A 20393-nucleotide genomic window follows, 5' to 3' on the forward strand; every position below is an offset into this window, starting at 1 on the left:
GCCCCATCCAGAAAGTCTTCCCAGGTGAGAGCCAGACATCGTGGAGCAGAGAAAAGCCAGCCCTGATGCCTGATCTGAATTCCTGACCCACAGAATTGTGACTAAAACAAAATGGTTGTTTCATGCCACTAAGTTTTGGAGTTGCCTGTAAAACAGCAATAGTAACTAGAACAGATGTAAAATCTCAAATCTCATAGCAGGATAAAATGTTTGCAAGACTTTAAGACCCTAAACGCACAAATTCCCTAAGTCTCCCTCTTCCAGGACTCAGCGAGGGTACAGTTTTAGGAGAATGTAAGATTATAGCCAATATAATGGGGCACTGGGACTTCTTGAGAATGCGTGTTCACTCTGGCTTCAGTCAGACATGGGGTTCACAGAGCAAACCCCTACGCTGGGGTTGACTGATTTCAGACCTGACTCACCATTCACCCCAGCCAGAACAAAGAAAAACGATGTTCCAATGTCTGATAATTTAACCTTTTTTCCCCTAAAACTACCTTATAACCATAAATGGATCAGTTCATCTCTCCAGATGGTAGAGGAACTTGCTTGTTATAAGGATAGAGGGTCTTTTCCTGTATTTGCCCCAGGAAGTCTGCTCTGGGAGTGAGAATGAGGACGACAACATCACCATCGCTCACATTTTAATTTTTTCCCTTCATTTTCTCTCTCTCCCTCCTTCTACCAATATTCATTAAGTTGATGCTCTGGGCCAGGCACTATGCTAGAAGCTGGGACATGCAGTGAGCAAGATAGACATGGTTCCTGTCCAGATACTCTAAAAACTTTTATTGTATTCAGAATAAAAATAAGACCATATGGGTGCTTTTAGGTAGTGAGGATGTCCACCGGCTCACAGCTGAGGGTGCAGGTTTTCAGATGGACTCCCATGTCTGTGGGTTAGGGTGGAAGGATGGGGACCTATACTAATTAGCATAATGCTGGTGCTGTGTCAACCCCCCAATTCCAGAGGCTTAGCAACAGAAGGTTATTTCTGATTCATTTAATTAGGCAATGTGGCTGTTGCTGGTTGGCAGGTGGTTTTTCACGACTTGGCAGTCTCCTTCCACCTGTGGCCCTGCCACCCCTCGATACCTTGGCAATCTTCTGCCAAGGGAGTGGGAAGGGGAGGGTAAAGAAAGCAGCTTGCTTCTCATCTTCCCGGGTGAACACATACCACTTCTGAGAGAAGTCACTTGGCCCAACTTAGATGCCAAGGGAAGCTGGGAAATGTAGTTCTTAGCTAAACAGCCTCCTCCCTGCAACAACTCATACCCTGGCAGGAGAAGCAGGAATATTTGTTATGGAACTACCCATCTCTGCCTCAGGGTGATTTCAGAGAGCCTCGGTAGTGTAAATGCAAAGTAAACTGCACTCTAGTGGCTTGTTCAGGACTCCTGCCAGCTGGAGACTAGGCTAGGATGCTTAGCACCTCCATCCCTCCTTGCATGGGAAGGTCTACTAAGCTTCACATACCCCCCAAAATAATTCTGCAAGATGCATGCGTACCCGTGTCCCTCAGTCCCCCTAGTCAATGTCTTCTTCATAGGAGAAAACCTCTTTACCTAGGAACAGGGCACTCCCTAAGCAGGGTTTAAAAACACCAACTTCCATCCAACTTTAATAAAACCAAAAGCTTAAAAAATAACAATAAGCATTTCAAAGACCCAACCCCTCCTCTTACGCTAATTCCTAATAAAATATTAACAAGCCTGTCCCCATTCGGCAGGTAGAGCACTTAGAGCTTTTCTTTGAAAAATTTCTCTTCCACTTTCCCCCAGAGAAACATGTAGCAAAATAATGCCCTATAATGGTTTTAACGATGTGTTCCTGCAACAAGGGAGCTTTAGTTTCCAGTGCTTTTAATTTATGTCATAAATTAATAATGTATGTATGATTGAGAGTAACTCATTAAATATAAGTGTTATAAAGTAAGGCACTTAGGTAAGAAGACCACGGAATGATTCTGATGTACTCTGAAATGTTACATTAAGCACATAACTCATATTTGTTATATCTCAGCTTGAAGTAGAAAACAGCCAAGAAGGTAAATTTAATTCCTATAATTCTATTTAAAAAGGTCCAGGATGCATGAAAATAGAATTTGTACTAACATCGGAAAAGGCGCTTTCTTTTGGCCAATCAGATTTTCACCTTTTGTGATGAACCGTCTGGATAGTGTGGGGTGTAGCCATCAAAATCAATATACACTTCGGATGACAGATGTTTCCCGGATCAAGTTCACATCGGAAAAGGCGCTTTCTTTTGGCCAATCAGATTTTCACCTTTTGTGATGAACCGTCTGGATAGTGTGGGGTGTAGCCATCAAAATCAATATACACTTCGGATGACAGATGTTTCCCGGATCAAGTTCACTGGCTCTGAGACACAGGGAACTCACTAACACCTGCGATCTCTCTTAGAACATGGTGACCCAGGTTTCCGAGGGACTCTTAGCTGGACATTCCAATCCTTTCAAGCTTAGATCTGCAGGGAACTGGGGGCAAGTGGGAGAAGAAGGTTGGCTGAGAGGACTTGGGCATGTGGCCGGGTCTGCTCTGGCCCATACTTGAAGCAGATGAGGCTGTGTTTTCACCAAGGGGGCTCTGAGTCTATGAAGCAATGTGGGGTTTACATTAACTTAACTTGAAGAATTTGGTCTTTGTACTTGGTTCCTGAGAGATATCCTCTGTTGCTGTTGTTGTGGCGTAGTGATTAAGAGCTCAGCGGCTAACCAAAAGGTGGGCAGTCTGAATCTACCAGCCACTCTTGGAAACCCTATTGGACAGTTATACTCTGACTATGAATCGGAATGGTCTCTCACAGTGACCCTATATACGAGAGAACAAAATGTTGTCAGGTTCTGTGCCATCCTCACAATTGCAGCTATGTTTGAGCCCATTGTTGCAGCCACTGTGTCAACCCATATTGTTGAGGATCTTTCTCTTTTCCACTGACGCTCTACTTTACCAAGCATGATGTCTTTCTCCAGGGATTGATCCCTCCTGATAACATGTCCAAAGTAAGCAAGACAAAGTCTCACCATCCTTGCTTCTAAAGAGCATTCTGGCTGTACTTCTTCCAAGACAGATTTGTTTGTTCTTCTGGCAGTTCATGCTATATTCAATATTCTTTCCCAACAACACAGTTCGAATGCATCAATTCTTCTTCTGTCTTCCTTTTTCATTGTCCAGCTTTTGCATGCATATGAGGCAACTGAAAAGACATTCATTTACATGGGAATGTGACGTGCCCTTTGGGACATGGAAGCTCTGTGCTGGGAACCTGCTCAGGCCTCGCCCTATGTATGTCTCTTCTTTGTGCTGAACCTGATTTGTATCCTTTATAATAAAGCTGTAATCGGAAGTATAGCTCTTTCCATGAGTTCTGTAAATCGTTCTAGAGAATTATTGAATCCAAGGGAGTAGTGGGAACCATCAGGTCAAAGCGAGGGGACTGGGGACCCCCAAACTTACAGGTGGGATCCTGAAGGAGTGGTGAGAAAATTCCAAGTTTGTAGCCAGCAGGTCACAAGTGAAGGTGTCATGATGTCACGATGACTCCAACACTTGTGGCTGGTGTCTGAAGTCTTGGGTGAATTTGGCAGTCCTGAACTCTGAAGTCTTGGGCCTACTTGCCAGTCTGGAGAACTGTGTCCTTTAACTTGTGAGGTCTGACCTAGCTCCAGGTGGTTAAGGTCAGAGGAAGAAGTGCTGCACGGGCAACCAGTGTCAGAAGAGAAGTGGAACAGAATTGAAAAGTGGGGATTTGATGATATTTCCCTGCAAGCACTCAGAACAGACACTGTTCTGGTTTGGTTTCATTTTGCTTTGAAAATCAAGCATAACAATTGCTAATGGTTCTTTTCCCTATAAGCTCACAATTTCTTACCCGAGGAAAGCCTATTTGGAATTTAATATTGTGACCTAACATAAAGAAAATGCAAGTGCCCCCAAATCCCTTTGCCCTGTGGCTCAATCAAGCATGAAATAACCCAAAGAAATAGTGTGTGCAGTAGGCCCATCAAAGTGAGGGTGCATGATTCACAACAATAATAACAACCACAAACGTGATCACTGTTGGCAGCAGCGGGGGCAGTAGCTGTGACCACCATTAACTCACAGCCCACTAAGTTCTATGCGAAATGATTTGTGTATAGTGCTCCTAACCTTGCAGCCACCCTGTATAAATAGGTGTTACTGGCCCTTTTTTTAAAAATGAGAAAACTGAAGATACAGGAAGATTTATGAATAACTGACACAAAGTGGTGTAGTTTGTAAATCGGAGACTTGGAAACTTGAGCCGGCCTGATTTCAAAGCATGGAATCTCTTTCCTTCACCACATGCCCTCATTCCTGCCTGTATCCCTGGGGCCTGGGGTGGGTACAACACTAATAGGTGCTCGAATGTTTGTATGGAGTAGGAAGTGGGGAAAATGCTTTGGGAAGTCACTGTCTTTTCCTACAAAGGACAGAGGATGGCCATTCCAATTAAGCTAATAGTTGTATATAATAAAGGCTAAAAAATGGCATCATGTTTGGTAAAGTGGTCAGCAAAAATGAGAGGAACCCGCAATGAGATGGACTGACACAATGGCCACAACAAAGAAATCAAACATGCCAATAATCGTGAACATGACACAGGACAGGGCCACGTTTCATTCTGTTATACATAAGGTTGCCGTGAGCCAGAGTCATCTCAATGGCAACTGACAACAACAAGCTGGGGCCAGCAGAAGAAAATGATGAAGGAAGATGCATCTTCCTTAGCATTCTGCACAGTACCAGCGTATTTTTTCCTACTTTTTCCTTTTTAGCTTTCAACAAATAAAAAAAAAATCAAGAGCTTGACAGGACATTGCTTTCTAGACAAAGGAATCACCTCACATTTCCATGTGACTTTCCGCTCATTTTCCAGAATGACATGACAGTAGTATGTATTACTTCAGCTCCTTGCCCCTTTCCTGTCAAAATCTATCTCAAAACTTACCTCTGCCAAGGAGTGCCTCCCTAGCTAGGCCAAACTAACGGACAGGGCATGGTGCTGTCTCCCCTACTGAATTCTGTACTGAATTTTCATGACAAGACTCAGCCATCTGTTGTTGGAATTTGCTCCACCATCATCATCATCATCACCATCATCATCATCATTGGCATCACCATCTTGGTTTGTGCAAGTTTTGGGATCCACATGAGGAATCAACCAAAAATGGGGAGGAAACCTCTGAGACAAGCACAGTTCGGGGATATATACATACACATATATGTATATGTGTGTGTGTGTGTGTGTGTGTGTATATATATACATAAAACCTAAAACCAAACCCAGTGCCGTCGAGTCGATCCTGACTCATAGCAACCGTATAGGCAGAGTAGAACTGCTCCATAGAGTTTCCAAGGAGCGTTTGGTGGATTTGAACTGCTGACCTATTGGTTAGCAGCCATAGCACTTAACCACTACGCCACCAGGGTTTCTGTATATACATATATATATGTATATATATTCTGCTCAGTTCAAACACATGACCTGCACCAGGAGCTGTGGGATCCAAAAGAGGTACACCTAGTCACAATGGAACCCTCTGAGGTTGTTATTAGGATCTCCATTTTACAGAGAAGGAATAAGGCTTAAGAGTTTATAATGACTCATCTGTGTCCCTTTGGCCAAGTGAAGGCAGAGTTGGGCTTCAAACCTGAGCCATCTTCTAACTGCAAGCTGGCTTTCTTATCAAGCATGAGCTCTAACAGTCCTGCACCTACCTCCCCATCCTGCCTCAGCACTGTCACCAGGTGTCTCTTCCATGCGGAAGGACAGTATTGACCCATTTTTCTTACTAGTAAGATTTCTGGCCACCATGAGTATGTCAGTTTGCAGTACTGCAGTGGCTTGCATGTTGCTGAGATGGTAGAAGCTCTACCACTGGTATTTCAAACACCAGCAGGGTCACCCATAGGGGACAGGTTTCAGCGGAGCTTCTAAGAAGAAAGGCCTGGCGATCTACTTCCAAAACTTAGCCAAAGAAAATCTTACGGATCACAAAGAAATTGTCCACTACAGTGCTAGAAGATGAGTCCCTAGGTTGGAAAAAAAAAAAAAACTTAGGTTGGAAGGCACTAAAAATACACAGTGGCCACAGCAACAGACTCGAGCATACCAACAATCGTGAAGATGGTGCAGGACCAGCAGCATTTCATTCTGTTGTACATATAAGGTTACCATGAGTCAGAACTGTCCCAATGGCAACTAACAATGACAAAATAGGATTTCTGGACTGCTCTGAGACGGAAGAGAATAACGTGCTCTTCTTGTAGCCTCTGAGGCCACTTTGATAATATGGATGAGTCAGACCAGATCATCCTCAATGTCCTTTTCTGATCTTTCTAGGTTTCTGTGCAGATGATTTTTCTCTAAATGTGATGAGATTTTTAAGTTTCAGTGTACCTGTGAATTGGGTCACTAGCTTCGGCTCTATGATTAAGAATCATACAGAAATTTAAAAAAAAAAAGGCTCAACATTAGCTGAGCAGGATGCGGTGTGGGGGTTGGGGAGCGCGCAGACCCTCTTGTTCACATCAGCAGCACGTCCTCTCTGGGACATCAGTTCTCGTGGTTCTCCACCTTCTATCCCACTGTAGCACTGCTCTTGCAAGTGTTCACAGGGACCCTGGGCTGTCTGCTAAACACGTTATTAAATCTCTTATTTATAATTGACCCCCAAACATCCATAATTGCACTAATGGCAAATGTAATGGTTAATCTTATGTGTCAACTTGGCTAGGTTATGATTCTTAGTGGTTTGGCAGACACTGGACTGGTTGCTTTTCCATAATGTAATATAATGTAATCATTTTCCATGATGTAATCTGATGAGATCAGCCAATCATTTGAAAGGTGAGCTTCTTTGGGGGTGTGGCCTGCATACAATATATAAATGGATGTCTGGAAAAGCTTGTTTTCTCTCTTGACTCTGCGACTCTGCACTCTTCTCTCTGTTTCTTGGGACATAAGCCTGCAGAAGTCTTAAGCTTGCTGCCTGACCTGCAGATTTTGGATTCATCAACCTGTGCAATCCTGTGATCCAGGAGAGGTCTCCAGCCTGCCTCCTCAACCACGGATCTGGTACTTACTAGCCCCATTCCCTTGAAGTAAATCTCTCTCTCATATATAAGAGGTACATCTATATCTATATATCACTGGTTTTGGTCCTCTAGAGAACACACAATAAGACATCAATTATTTAAATGACTCTCATTCTTAAAACCCACACCTTAAACACAAACATGAGCAATAGAGTTGATTTTCTGCAAAATTCCCATGCATAGGGAAACATAACATTGATGCAGGTGAATCAGACATGCTCTCAAATTATAAGGTTAAAACTGATAACCTACTTAAACTATTGAACTTCAAAGTCAAGTCCTTGATATCTGTTAAAGGACTGAAAAAAAGATCTCAATTGGGGGGTGTGGGGTGGCTGAAGTACAGATGAGATCAGAAGGTAGTGCATAGTCTGACTCTCCTCAGGGAAAGCCTAAAATCCACTTGTGGAATATTCTGGAGTTGTCTGTGAGGGTGTTTGATGTCACTGAATTTCACTGGGATGAAGCCAGCAGCTGTTTACTGAGATGTGGTGGTGGGGTGGGGTAGATATAGGAGGGGAAACAAGTTAGCTAAACTACTAACACCTTGATGATGTGACAGAGGAAAGTGCCTGTGGAGCAGAGGGCACTCAGCGTAAATCCCTGAGGAGGATGACACTATCTGGAGCACATAAGCAGTGCCAGGTTCTGTTTCTCCACTGATGTACCTTGGATATTTCGAACAATGTCTTAAAACAGGCAGCGTTTCCACAGAGAAATTATATACTTACTTCACCCTCCTCCATCTCATTTCTTCTTCTGTGAACACTGGGACCTAGTCTAACTTCACACAGTTTAGACTTGGAACATTGGTTGTTTGATATCCTGTGGCTGTACCATATGCCTGCTACTTGGTTGGCTAATACGCGTGTGTCTGTGCGTGTGTGTCGGGGTGGGCGTACTTTGCCTCAGCAGCAAGGTTGACCAAAATCTCCTGGCATGAAGATATTTATGTGTAGTTGCCATTGTTTACCACCAAACAGAAGACATGGACCATGTTAAAAACTGAAGTCCCCAAATGTTTTGCCCACTTCTTCTAAACCAGTTAGAAAAACAAACAAACAAATGAACAACAACAAACACATCACCATAATGCTCTGGATGTAGCTGGTTGCAATGTCTGGGTTGATGATTTTTGGGAATAAGATAGGAAACAAGACCTCTACAAGAGGAGAGATAAAGGGAAGGGATGTGCTGAGGACAGGATATTTTGCCCTTTCCTCTTGTGCTCTGAGCTAGTGATTGGACCACATGGGAGGCCCAGCAAGTCAGGCCTCCTTCTCATCAGACTTCCATTTTCTGGGGCCCCAGAGCACCTTCACTGTAGGATTGTGAACACCTGAGGGACAGGAAGTGCTTGTCACTTTCCCTCTCTAGTGCTGAACAGTACAAGGGGCAGAGTGGGCAGTCGATGAGTACAGGAATGAATGAGTGAGTGAAAAACCAAGGATACCTGGGGTTTGGGTCTGGATGGGGCTGGATTTGCCAGGAAAACCACAGGCACCTTCAGATAGACAGACAGACAGGTTTCCAGTCTGAGGTCAATGCCTCTTCCTGCCAGCATTCCTTCTCCTCTGGCCTTGCTTTATTTTTCTCCAGAGCACACTGCACCATCTGACATACTCTATTTTACTCAACTGTTTACTGTGTTGCCCTGCTAGAATGTAAGCTCCATGAAGGCAGGGATTTCACTTGTTTTGGTCACTGTCATAGCCCCAGTGCCAAGGTGCTTAATAGTTTGTAGAATGATGAAAGAATAGCTCTATCCTCTTTGGGTGGAAGGGCACTGCTGCCTAACTCTACAAAGAACTCTTTAACAGCACACCAGCCAACAACCTGAGATTAAAACACATGACAACGTCGGATTGATTTCAACTAGATAAAAAACTCTCAAAACTAAAATAAAGCTAAAACATAGAAAACAGGAGATAAGAGACATCCATCTGTAACTGATGACCACTTCAGAGCATAAAGGGGGAATAAAGGTATAGGTTTAGAGCTTCTGTATGAAGAGGAAGTCCAGGTGATATCAAAAAATAAATTACGACTTTAAACTTAGGGAGATAAAGGTAAATTTCAGGGTAACTATTTTTTATATAAAGAAAGTCAACAAACCTACCCGTCAAAATACATAAAAAGAGAAAATCATAAAGATTTAGTACACACAAACCAAAAACGATGAAGGAAATGAAAGGACAAGCCACAAAAACAAAAAAACTCAGCACTGAAAATTAGGCAGAACAAAGAGACTATTAACACCACAAAAAGCACAAGGAAATGACAGCAATAAACTCATACCTATCAATAATCACACTGAATGTAAATGGACTAAATGCACCAGTAAAGAGGTGGCAGAATTGGTAAAAAACAAACAGGATCCATACCTCACACCATACACAAAAATTAACTCAAAATGGATCAAAAATACCTAAATATAAAACCTAAAACTATAAAGATCATGGAGGGACAATTAGGGACAGTGCTAAGGGCCCTAATAGATGGCATAAATAGATTACCAAACACAACTAAAAATGCACATACAGAAGTTAAACTAGATAAATTGAATCTCCTAAAAATTAAGCCCTTATTCTCAACAAAAGATTTCTTCAAAAATGTGAAAAGAGGACCTACTGACTGGGAAAAAAATCATTGGCTACAACATATCTGACAAGGGTCTAATCTTTAAAATTTAAAGAAAACTTCAATACCTCAACAGCAGCAACAACAAAAAAAGACAAATAAACCAATTAAAAAATGGACAAAGGATATGAACAGACATTTCATCAAAGAAGACATTCGGGCTGCTAACAAACATCTGAAGAAATGCTCGTGATCATTAGTAATCAGAAAGACGCAAATCAAAACTCTCACCCCGACATTACTGGCAAAACAGAAAACAACAAATGTTGGCAAGGATGTAGGGAGATTGGAATTCTTATACACTACTGGTGGGAATGTGAAATGGTAAATCATTATGTAAAATGGTATGGCACTTCCTCAAAAAGCTAAAATAGAAATACCATATGATCCAGCAATCCCACTCCTAGGTATATATTCCCTAAAGAAATAAGAGCCATGACATGAATAGGCATATGCACACCCATGTTCATTACAGCATTATTCACAATAGCAAAAAGGTGGAAGAAGCCTAAGTGTCCATCAACAGATGAATGGATTAACAAACTGTGGTACATACACACAATGGAACACTATGCAATGATAAAGAATAATGATGAATCCATGAAACTTCTCACAACATAGATGAATCTGGAGGGCATTATACGCTGAGTGAAGTAAGTCAACTGCAAAAAGGTAAATACTGTGTGAGACTGCTTTTATAAAGTAACAACAAAAGGTTTACACACGGGAGAAAAAAAAAAACAAAAAAAAACTCTTTGATGGTTACCAGTGACAGGAGTGGGAGGGAGACGAAATTACCAAAGTGATAGGAGACATGTTAATATGGGTGAAGGGAAAGGTAATACACAATATGGGAGAAGTCAGCACAACATGACCAAGACAAGAGAGGACACTGAGAGGAATGCAGGAATAAAGGACAACTCTCTGGAAACCCTGGTGGTGTAGTGGTTAAGAGCTACAGCTGCTAACCAACAGGTCAGCAGTTAGAATCCACCAGGCGTTCCTTGGAAACCGTATGGAGCAGTTCTACCCTGTCCTATATGGTCGCTATGAGTCAGAATTGACTTGATGGAGGTATGGTAACTACTGGAGCCATGGTGGTGCAGTGGTTAAGAATTTGGCTGCTAACCAAAAGGTTGGCAGTTGGAATCCATCAGCCGCTCCTTGGAAACCCTGTGGCGTAGTTCCACTCTGTCCTATAGGGTCGCTATGGGTCAGAATCCACTCAGCTGCAATGGGTACTATAGCATAGACAAACCTGCAACAATAGAATCAACAAACAGTAATCTACGATGGCTACATAGATAGACAGATATGCCAAGAGGTGAGGGGGAGGGTAAGGGAGTGCATCCACCAGCAGACACAGGTTCAGTGGAGGGAATTTCTAAATACATGACTGTAGGTGTTCCTCAGGTATTAATGTAGGCAATAAAGCACACAAGTGGCACAGTCAGCCAAACCTCTTAGACGTAACTAAACACCTCATGGGGTGAAGTTCCCCTGTTTGAAGGCAAAGGACCACAGCTTGGGGGACATCTACATCAATTGGCACAACATAGTTCTTAAAAACAATGTTTTAAATCCTACTTTGGTGAATATCCTCTGGGGTCTCAAAAGCTTGCGAGCAGCCACCTGAGATACAACTATCGGTCTCTTCTAGTCCAGAGCAAAGGAGAGTGAAAATAACTACAGACTTAAGGGAGCAATTAGTCCAAAGGCCTAATGGACTACATGCACCACAGCCTCCATAATCCTGAGACCAGAAGATTAGAAGGTGCTTGGCTACCACTACTGACAGCTCTGACTGGGAAACAGGGGATCCAGGACGGAGCAGGAGAAAAATGTAGAACAAATGATCAAATTCATAAAAAAGACCAAATTTAGTGCTCTGACAGAGACTGGAGGAACCCCGAGAATATGGCACCTGGACATAACCTTCTAAATTCAAAATCGAAGCTACTCCCAAAGTTCACCTTTCAGCTAAAGATTAGGCAGGCTTACAAAACAAGCAATGACACATCTGAGGAACGTGCTTCTTACATCAGTCAAGTATAAGAGACCAAATGGGCAACCAAAAAAACTCAAACCAAACCCTTTGCTGTTGAGTCGATTCCAACTCATAGTGACCCTACAGGACAGAGCAGAAGTGCCCCATAGGGTTTCCAAGGAGCAGCTGGTAGATTCCAACCGCTGACCTTTTGGTTAGCGGCTAAGCTTTTAGCCACTGCACCAACAGGGTTCTGCAAATGGTCAACACCTGCCCAAAAACAAAGACAAGAAGGCGAGAAAGGACAGGAAAACTGGGTGAATAGAACCAGGGAACCGGGGTGGAAAGGGAAAGGGGGAGAATGCTGACACAATGTGGGAGTGCAGCCAATGCCACAAAACAATTTGTGTATAAGTTTTTGAATGAGAAACTAATTTGCTTTCTAAACTTTTACCTAAAGCACATTAAAAAGAGAAAAAACGAACAACTCTTGATGGGAGCAAGAGGCCAGAGCATGTTTAGGGCTCAGGGTAAGGAAGGACAGGCACCTACCAGGTGTGTCAAATACTTGGGCCTGACACCCCCAGAAAGGCAGGGACCTGCTGGGGCATTGGTAATCAGAGCTGCTCAGGCAATGCCTGAGCATGTGCCATCATGCCTGAAGAAAAGGTATAAATGTTTCCTGAAAAGATTTCCCCGTTTTTGGAATACTTGTCTTTGTTGAGAAAAAGACAATTCAAATTCTTTGCACCAACACACAAGTTTGCTGTAGGCTGAAAAAGAAGTTGACAGCCCAAAGCAAGAAATTGCCATCTGTCATACTTCAAAAACTTACACTTGGAGTCCATTCTTAACAGTGGTCAGGAACTAAGTGCACCCCCTCCCAGACTGACAGCTGCCTCACTTCAGCTGTGTGAAAGGAATATAGCCTATAACCAGTTACGTATGTAGCATTCTGAATCCTAAGATGAAAGCAGCTCTGATTACATCATTCTTCTGCTCTAAACTTTCTAAGTTTTGCCTAGAGAATAAAGCCCCAACCCTTGATAGGGCACCCAAGCCCTTCCCAACCTGGTCTCAAGCTGATGCCTATTCTGCTCTGTTCTCGTCCCCAAAACTGCAGCCAAGCCAGTCGGCCCTCCCCCTCCTTATATTCCACCCAGTTTTTACAAAGGTCTTGCTCTCATTCCTTGTGAGCTCCTTAGAGTGAGGAACAGCATCTGTTTCATCCACACCCGCCCCACAACCCCAGATATACAGACGTCTAGAAAAGTTCACTGCCCTGGGCTGGCCTCCAGCCTTGCCCTTCCATTCCAGTCTCCCAGGGCTGCCGTGATGACATTTCTAAAGATCAAATCTGACCATGTCTCTGCTCTGCCCTGACCCTTTGATGGTTCCTGTCAATATTTACCTTAGATTTCAAACCTTCTGCCTGGTGGAGGAGGCTCTCCAGGATGTGGCCCCTGCCTAACTGGTCAGTCTCACTTCCTTCACCCCCATGCCTCCTGTGCTCCAGCCAGGCCAAATGACTCAGGGCTCCCTCAGGCACCAGGCTCTGCCCAGCCTCTGGCCTTTCCTGTGCTACTCCATCTGCCTAGAAAGTTCTTGACCTCATCCTCCATCACGTAGAAAACTATTTGCTCATCTTTAAAGAAACTATTCCTGGGTTACTTCTTCTAAGGCACATTGCTCCCCTGCATCTACCCCCAGACTTGCCTTGCTTTCTAACTCCCTTCACCAGGTGATAGACTCCTTTAGGACAGGGACCACGTCTTATTGATCCCTAGTGCCTAGCCCAAAGCAGATAATAAATAAGGTTAGGGTGAGCAAGCACCCAGCCTGCTATTGCTGTTCTCTGCCTCTTAGACATTGAGTGTTGGATGGACATCACAGCTACACATGTGATATAGTTCCTAGGTAAGTCTGGGTGGCCGGATACATACACGTGCCAGGCCCCCGCAGGCTTTATGATAAAAGGCATAGAAACTGCTCTTTCCGCTCTCTGGACTCAGACTGTTACTCAATTTCTGAGACAGAATCAACTGGCCAGCTCATAGAAGCCTGAAACTATAAACGGCAGAGGGAAACATCTGTCACCACTGTCTCCTTCACTGGTTTTGGCAGCAGCCTGACAGCAGCAGGTCACAGCAGTTGCTTAAGAAAATAGGTCACTCCCGTGGAAATTCCTGGAAGACCTTCTCTTCTGACAAGAGCACCACTGCCAACGTGTCAGGTCTTCTCCAGGTGACCTCTCGGGCCCCCTGCCCAGAGTTGCTAGAGGCCGCGTGTGTTCACACCTGCCCTCTGACACCTTTCTTCCCTGTTCTTTCCCACCCAAGTGAACAGCTGTTTGGGAGGCTCTGGGGAGCAGTACCCAATTTTAGGTCACGCCAGAGCTCATCCCCCTGCCCGCCCCAAGTTCTGGGCACTACTGCTTTCTCACAGCATCTCCAGCCAATAAGATCAGGAGACGGGGGCGGGGGGGGGGCTCTGGGAGTGATGACCACGTGGAGGAAGGAGGCATCCACCTGAAAACCCTGGGCAGCGGGGCCAGGAGGTTTCTACATTCACACTCTAATTTCTGACAATGGGAAGTGACCATGAGGAGCCTGGTCAGTGCTCTTGGCTGCTCTGTACGGTCACAAGGGCCACAAGCTGACTTCTCCAGAATGTAAGATTTGCCCAGCACCAGAGGAGCTGCACACCCTCTAAGACAACTGTAATTTAAGTGGACAGCACGGGTGGGAAGTGAACAAAGCCTGGTTACATCTTTTGATACAGCACGTATGGAATATTCCAGTGCAGTGATGGCTCCTCCCATTTACACAGCGCTTTTCAGTTCTTGGGCGCGTGCACATATGGTGTCTCATTTGATCATATGCCAACCCTTAGTGCCAGGCAGCCCTGTGCCATCACCTTCTTTTTACAAAGGGACTCTGAGGCTCTGAATGCTCAAATGACATGCCCAGGGGTGTTCCCTAGCAAGGGACAGAGGACTAAGCACGAACAGTCCTCTGGCCCCTAATCAAGCCACTCTTCAGTTGTCCAATGTTTGGCAAGCTCTGGTTCTTATTTTTGGCCAGACTGGCAATATTTGGGAAAACCTGTATCTGAAACTCAACAACTCCAGGACCCAAGTATGGTCCCTGAGCCAGCATCTCCAGCACCATCAGGGAACTTGTTAGAAATGCAGACTCTCAGACCCCCCAGACTCACGGAAGCAGAGTCTGCCTTTTAACAAGATCTCCAGCTGACACGTAGGACGTGACAGAGGAGCTTGTGCCAGGCAATACATTCTGGTGCTTCTCTGCTCTGGCTTACTTTTCTGGCTTCTTCCAGGTAGGTAGGCTTGGGGAAAAAGACCTTATTAGGATTGCTTCCTGATAACCAAAAGAAAATCTGGCTTGTGTCTCCAGCTTCCCTCTCTGTGAAAAAGGTCTCTACTTTTTTCCTCTCCTCCCCGGCTTCCTGCTAAAACATTTTCAGCTGAGGGTCACGTCTCTTCAGCTGACCCTGGATCTTCTCCAGCATTAGTTGTGAAAGAAGCACGAAGATGTGATTTTCATTTATTTCTAGGAATCTTAAAGTCTGTTTAAAGAACTCTCAATCTGAGTAGTGATAAAATCGTGATTTCCTAAGGAAGGTCTGTTAAGATTTCCCTCTTCCTTTTTTGAGAAAGAATCTCTCTTAACCCCTCCAGTGGTGTGCACCGCTGAATGTACATACCCAAGAATTGGTTGGAAAATCGGCAACTCTGCCGAGCTTCAGCGCGAACCCAGTTTACAATCAGAAAAACTTTAAGAGGTCAAATTAAACTTTATGGTAGAAACTGGGCAAGTTTTTAACTGACTTCAATAACGAAGTTATTTACATCCTCCCATGTTGTTCTCCAATCCTGACTCATTCCAGACACTTTTTACATAAGGACCAAACCAAACCAAACCCAAACCCACTGCTGTCCAGTCGATTTCTACTCAGACCGACTCTATAGGACAGAGTAGAACTGCCCCATAGAGTTTCCAAGGCTGTAAATCTTTAAGGAAGCAGACTGGCACATCTTTATCCCCTGGAGTGGCTGATGGGCTCGAACCATCAACCTTTCGGTTAGCAGTGGAATGTATAACTGCTGGGCCACCAGAGCTACCATAGAAGGAAAACAGCCTGAAATCAAGGTGTTTATGCCTTTCTGCATATAACTAGAAACATTGGCAGTGCAGTGGTTAAGAGCTATGGCTGCTAACCAACCAAGAGGTCAGCAGTTTGAATCCATCAGCCACTCCTTGGACGCCCTATGGGGCAGTTCTATTCTGTCCCATAGGGTCACTATGAGTCAGAATCCACTTGATGGCAAAGGGTAGTAGTATGTATAACTTATCTTCTTCAGTGACCTTTCCCGTTTTTCTACCTTGACATTTTAACCACCAATGAGCTTTGCTCTTTCTGTGCTGTTTGCAGCACAAAGGTTAAGTGCTGCTGGGCCTGTCCTACATGGATGTCCACAGAGCCAGGCTTGTCCCCAGGTAATGATGACACATACTGCTGCTCAGGGGAGGCCCTCTCTCAGCCTGCATGGTCACAGGAAGCAGGGTAGAGCATTCTATCTTCTCTCCCAGAAATTCTTTACCAAGAAAGGGAGTGCATTGTTCATTTTCTGCCCTTTGTTAGGGGCTGCATGGTAATATGCTAGTCAGTGTAAAGAAGGGTGAACTCTGAATTACAAATTGAAAACCCTCATGGCTAACATGATTTACTGAATATTTGCTTTCCTCTTTGACTAGAAGCAGGCCATTATTCTCCTTTTGCCTTTGGAACAATCTTGGGCCCTATCTGTCCATTTTTTGGCTGCTATTCAGGAGAAGCACGTTAAGTGCCTCTTTAACAGCTTCCGCTTCTCCAGGAACAGTTGGTTTAAGTCAACACGGAGAATGCCCAGGCCTGGGTGGGGTGCCATGCCCTGCAGCCTCCTCTCCAGCATTTGCTAAATCTTTTTCACAAAGTGAATGAGATGCTGGCCTCTGTGACTCAGTCCAAGGCCATCAGAGCCTCTTCCTTTAGAGGAATTAGTCCTCTGGCTTACAACCCAGTCTTTTAAAGGAGCCAGACCAAATCCATCTGAAGGTTAAGCGAATGTTGTGCCCAGACTTCCAAGTATAACTGTAGAAAGACATAATGCCTGGTCACCAGAGAGCAATTCTGATCAGAGTCTGTCCCCAAACCTCTTTGCTCCTTGCATCCACAGATACCCACCACAATATTTTAAATTATCTTGTGACTTCTAGGGAACCCTGGTGGTGTAGTGGTTAAGGGCTACAGCTGCTAACTTAAAGGCTGGGAGTTCGAATTCACCAGGTGCTCCTTGGAAATTCTATGGGGCAGTTCTACTCTGTTCTAAAGGGTTGCTATGAGTCAAAATCTACTCGACAGCAACGGGTTTCTTTTTCTTTGGTTTTGTGGCTTCTAAGGCACAACTTTACAATTTTAGGCACAACTTTACAACTTTAGGCACAACTTTAGAACAGGGTTGGAGTTTAAAGCAGATGGTAATGGACATGGCAATTTTATATGTGTATGAGTTTGGCGGGGGGTGGTGGATGGGGGATGGGAGGTGAAGGAGTGAAGAATCATCAACTGTCAATTTTTTTTTTTTTTTCCACCAGAACTGACAAAAGGTAAGCGTCCAGGGCTAACGGCGTCCCCTTGGCCAGCATTCTTTCCTGGGCTTTTCTGCTTGACCTGACGTGAACCAGTGGTAAGCCCACGTTGAGCCACTACCTCAGGCACCTCGAGACCCCGTGATGGGCGTATATGAGCACAAGACTGAACACCCACAATGTGACTCCCCAGGAAGGTAGGAGATCCCTGGTCTATACAGAGGTAGAGGCTGGGGCTGAGACTTTATGCAAGGTTTTAAAAGGAACATCATTTCAGTGGACTCAGTAGGAAAAAATACATTCAACAAAGTCCAGGCCCTGCTTTGGGTTTGATTCCCACACTTTCAGATATCAGACCCATGGAATCACATACAGGGAGGTGGACTGTTTTGGATTAAAAAGCACATGAGTAGGGGAGTCTTTGCAATGAGCCTCTCCAAGAGGGAAACTAAGGTACAGGAACCAGGCAAATCGCTGGGCTCCATGGACTCCCAGTCCTCACCCAGGCTGGGTGGCACCTCTCAGGTCTGATGAGGAGTAACACACTCCCATTTCTTTGCTTCCTGGGGACCAGCTGTGGGTCATCCCAGGAAGGTGCCACGTTCTCTTGTTTCATATAAAGGTACTCTGAGGGCAGTGGGCCAGGAGACAGAGGAACAAGGAGTTCAAAACCCTGAGGGTATAGTAGACAGAGGGTCCTGACACCCCCCCACCCCCATCTTCGGCTCCTTCTCACGTGGCCCTTTCCAGCGCCCAGCGGCCTGGGGCAGGAGAGAAGCCTCAGAGAAGGCGGCTGCTGGCCAGGACGCGCCTACCTGTATCTCTGCTTCAAAGACTGCTTCTCTGCTGACTTGCAGACATGTCCCACGTAGTACAGCGGGAAGAATAGAAAGTTCCAGTTGGTGGCAAACCATGTTAGGGTGAAGGGCGCGTCGAACGTCTTGAAGGTGAGCTTGGCGAGCTGCGTGGAGCCGGCCCAGGAGGCGCACACACACAGCACCACCGCCACGCCCCAGAAGGCCTTCTTGAGCTGCGCGCGCGAGCATCGCCAGCAGAAGCGGCCTGTCCTCCCTCCGGCCTCTGCCCCGGCCGCTGCCTGGGCCTCCGCCGATGCCGCCGCTGGGGCCGGGGAGTCCCGGGGCCGCTCCTCCCCTGCAGGGAAGAGAGGGTGCTGTTAGCAGGAGCCCCAGACCAACACACCCCCACCAGGGCGAGGCGGCGGTGCGGTAAGCAAGAGGACAGCTGACCGTCGGCCACTATCAAGCCCAGTCCCCTGACCGGGAAGAGGAAATGGAGCCAGTTTCCGGGACAGCGATGTCATACAACATTTTAACAGAACTGCTGTCACAGCTTTTCTTACCAACCAGAACTTGGATACTCAAAGTGTGGTCCTGGACCAGCAGCATCAGCACCCCTGGGGAGGTCATTAGAAATGCAGATTCTTGGGCCCCACCCTAGATTATTCACCTACTGAATCTGCATTTTAACAGATGATCTGTGTGTACCTTGGAATTTGGGAAGCCCTTCTCTGGAACACACAAATCGCATTGCTGTCCAATGGATTCTCACTCATGGCGACCCTATAGGATAGAGTAGAACTGCCCCCAAAGGATTTCTAAGGAGCACCTGGTGGATTCGAACTGCTGACCATTTGGTTAGCAGCTAAGCTCTTAACCACTGGACCACCAGGCCTCAGAACACACAGAGCGGCCAATATACTTTCATGATAGTTTATTTCAGCTCAGGTGTACTAAACTGCTTACTGGGTGCTGGGGATTCCTAGGAGGGGGTCACAGGCCTTAACCCCTAAGAGCTCCTTGCTGCTGCTACTTAAAGGCTTGGGTGCCAAGATGCTCATATATTTTGCATGTACTGCAAAAATAGACCTGCCTCTTTTTTTTTTTTTTTTCAAATCGGCTTCCCGCTGATCTCCTCCAGGCCCACTTCAAACGTCTACTTAAAAAAACCACAAATCTGGCAGCTGCGCTGTGAGAGGTCAGGGGCCCTGCATTCTAGAGTCGTGTTACTTCTGGAAGCCAGGCTCAGCCAAAGCATGGCTCTGTGAGCAGTGCCGTTCCCTCTGACCACGGGAAGGCGCAAAAGTGTTATTTCCACTGTTTGTTTTTACATTGTGTGCGTGCCAGTCAGCTGGAAATTTAAACAGAGCCTTCTGCCTGGGTAGTGTGTAACTAGGGGCAGATGCAAATTTCCAGAAGGCAACGTACTTGCCTTTTATCTGTTCCACTTGGCACTTGGCTGAGTGGACCACATAAGTGATAAGAGGCCATCTTCACTTAAGGATACAGGAAATGAGTACAGAATGTATTGGGGTCAGACGTGCTCTATGTGTTTTATTTAAACAATAGCATCTTATATAAATAACTTTAATAGTGTTAATATCCAATCACTGCACTGAGTTTTATATATTATACTTTCTGAAACATAAGCATCCTATGACATAAATCCTGATAGCCTATTATACAGATGTTAGCTAATCATATCGTTAAACACCAGCCCTGGCCGCATCTGTTTTAGCCAAAGGTAAACATACTATTATGTAGCTAGTCAAGGAGAGAGAATGTACTTTACTGGCCCAAATCCTGTTTGCAGAGCTTTGCTGGTCTAAATCCCATTTGACACCATCTGTATTGTGCATCTGATCCAGACCATGGTATTTTCAGTTACCTCATAAACATGCAAAAGTTGGATAGTGAAAAAGGAAGACAGAAGAATTGATGCGTTCGAACAATGGTTGAATATTGATTATACCATGGACTACCAAAAGAATGAACAAATCAGTTTTAGAAGAAATACGACCAGAATGTTCCTTAAAAGTGAGGATGGTGAAAGAGAGAAAAAGGGCCACATAAATCAGAGACTACATCAGCCTGAGACCAGAAGAACTACAACCGATAACTGCCCTGACAAGGAAAACAACAGAGAATCCCTGATGGAGCAGGAGAGCAGTGTGAT

The 20393-nt window shown here is 45.0% G+C and overlaps 1 protein-coding gene across 2 annotated transcripts in view; it reads right to left on the bottom strand.

The window, feature by feature from the left end:
- Positions 1-20393, bottom strand: part of SLC35F3 (solute carrier family 35 member F3) — a 460159-nt gene that overhangs the window by 88532 nt on the left and 351234 nt on the right. For both annotated transcript variants that reach the window (XM_049868514.1, XM_049868515.1), the window contains one exon: positions 18236-18572. In XM_049868514.1, coding sequence (XP_049724471.1) covers positions 18236-18572 — 337 coding nt within the window. The remainder of the gene's footprint in view (positions 1-18235; positions 18573-20393) is intronic.

The sequence above is a fragment of the Elephas maximus genome, chromosome 24 (assembly GCF_024166365.1).
Source record: "Elephas maximus indicus isolate mEleMax1 chromosome 24, mEleMax1 primary haplotype, whole genome shotgun sequence".
Classification (NCBI taxonomy): Eukaryota; Metazoa; Chordata; class Mammalia; order Proboscidea; family Elephantidae; genus Elephas; species Elephas maximus.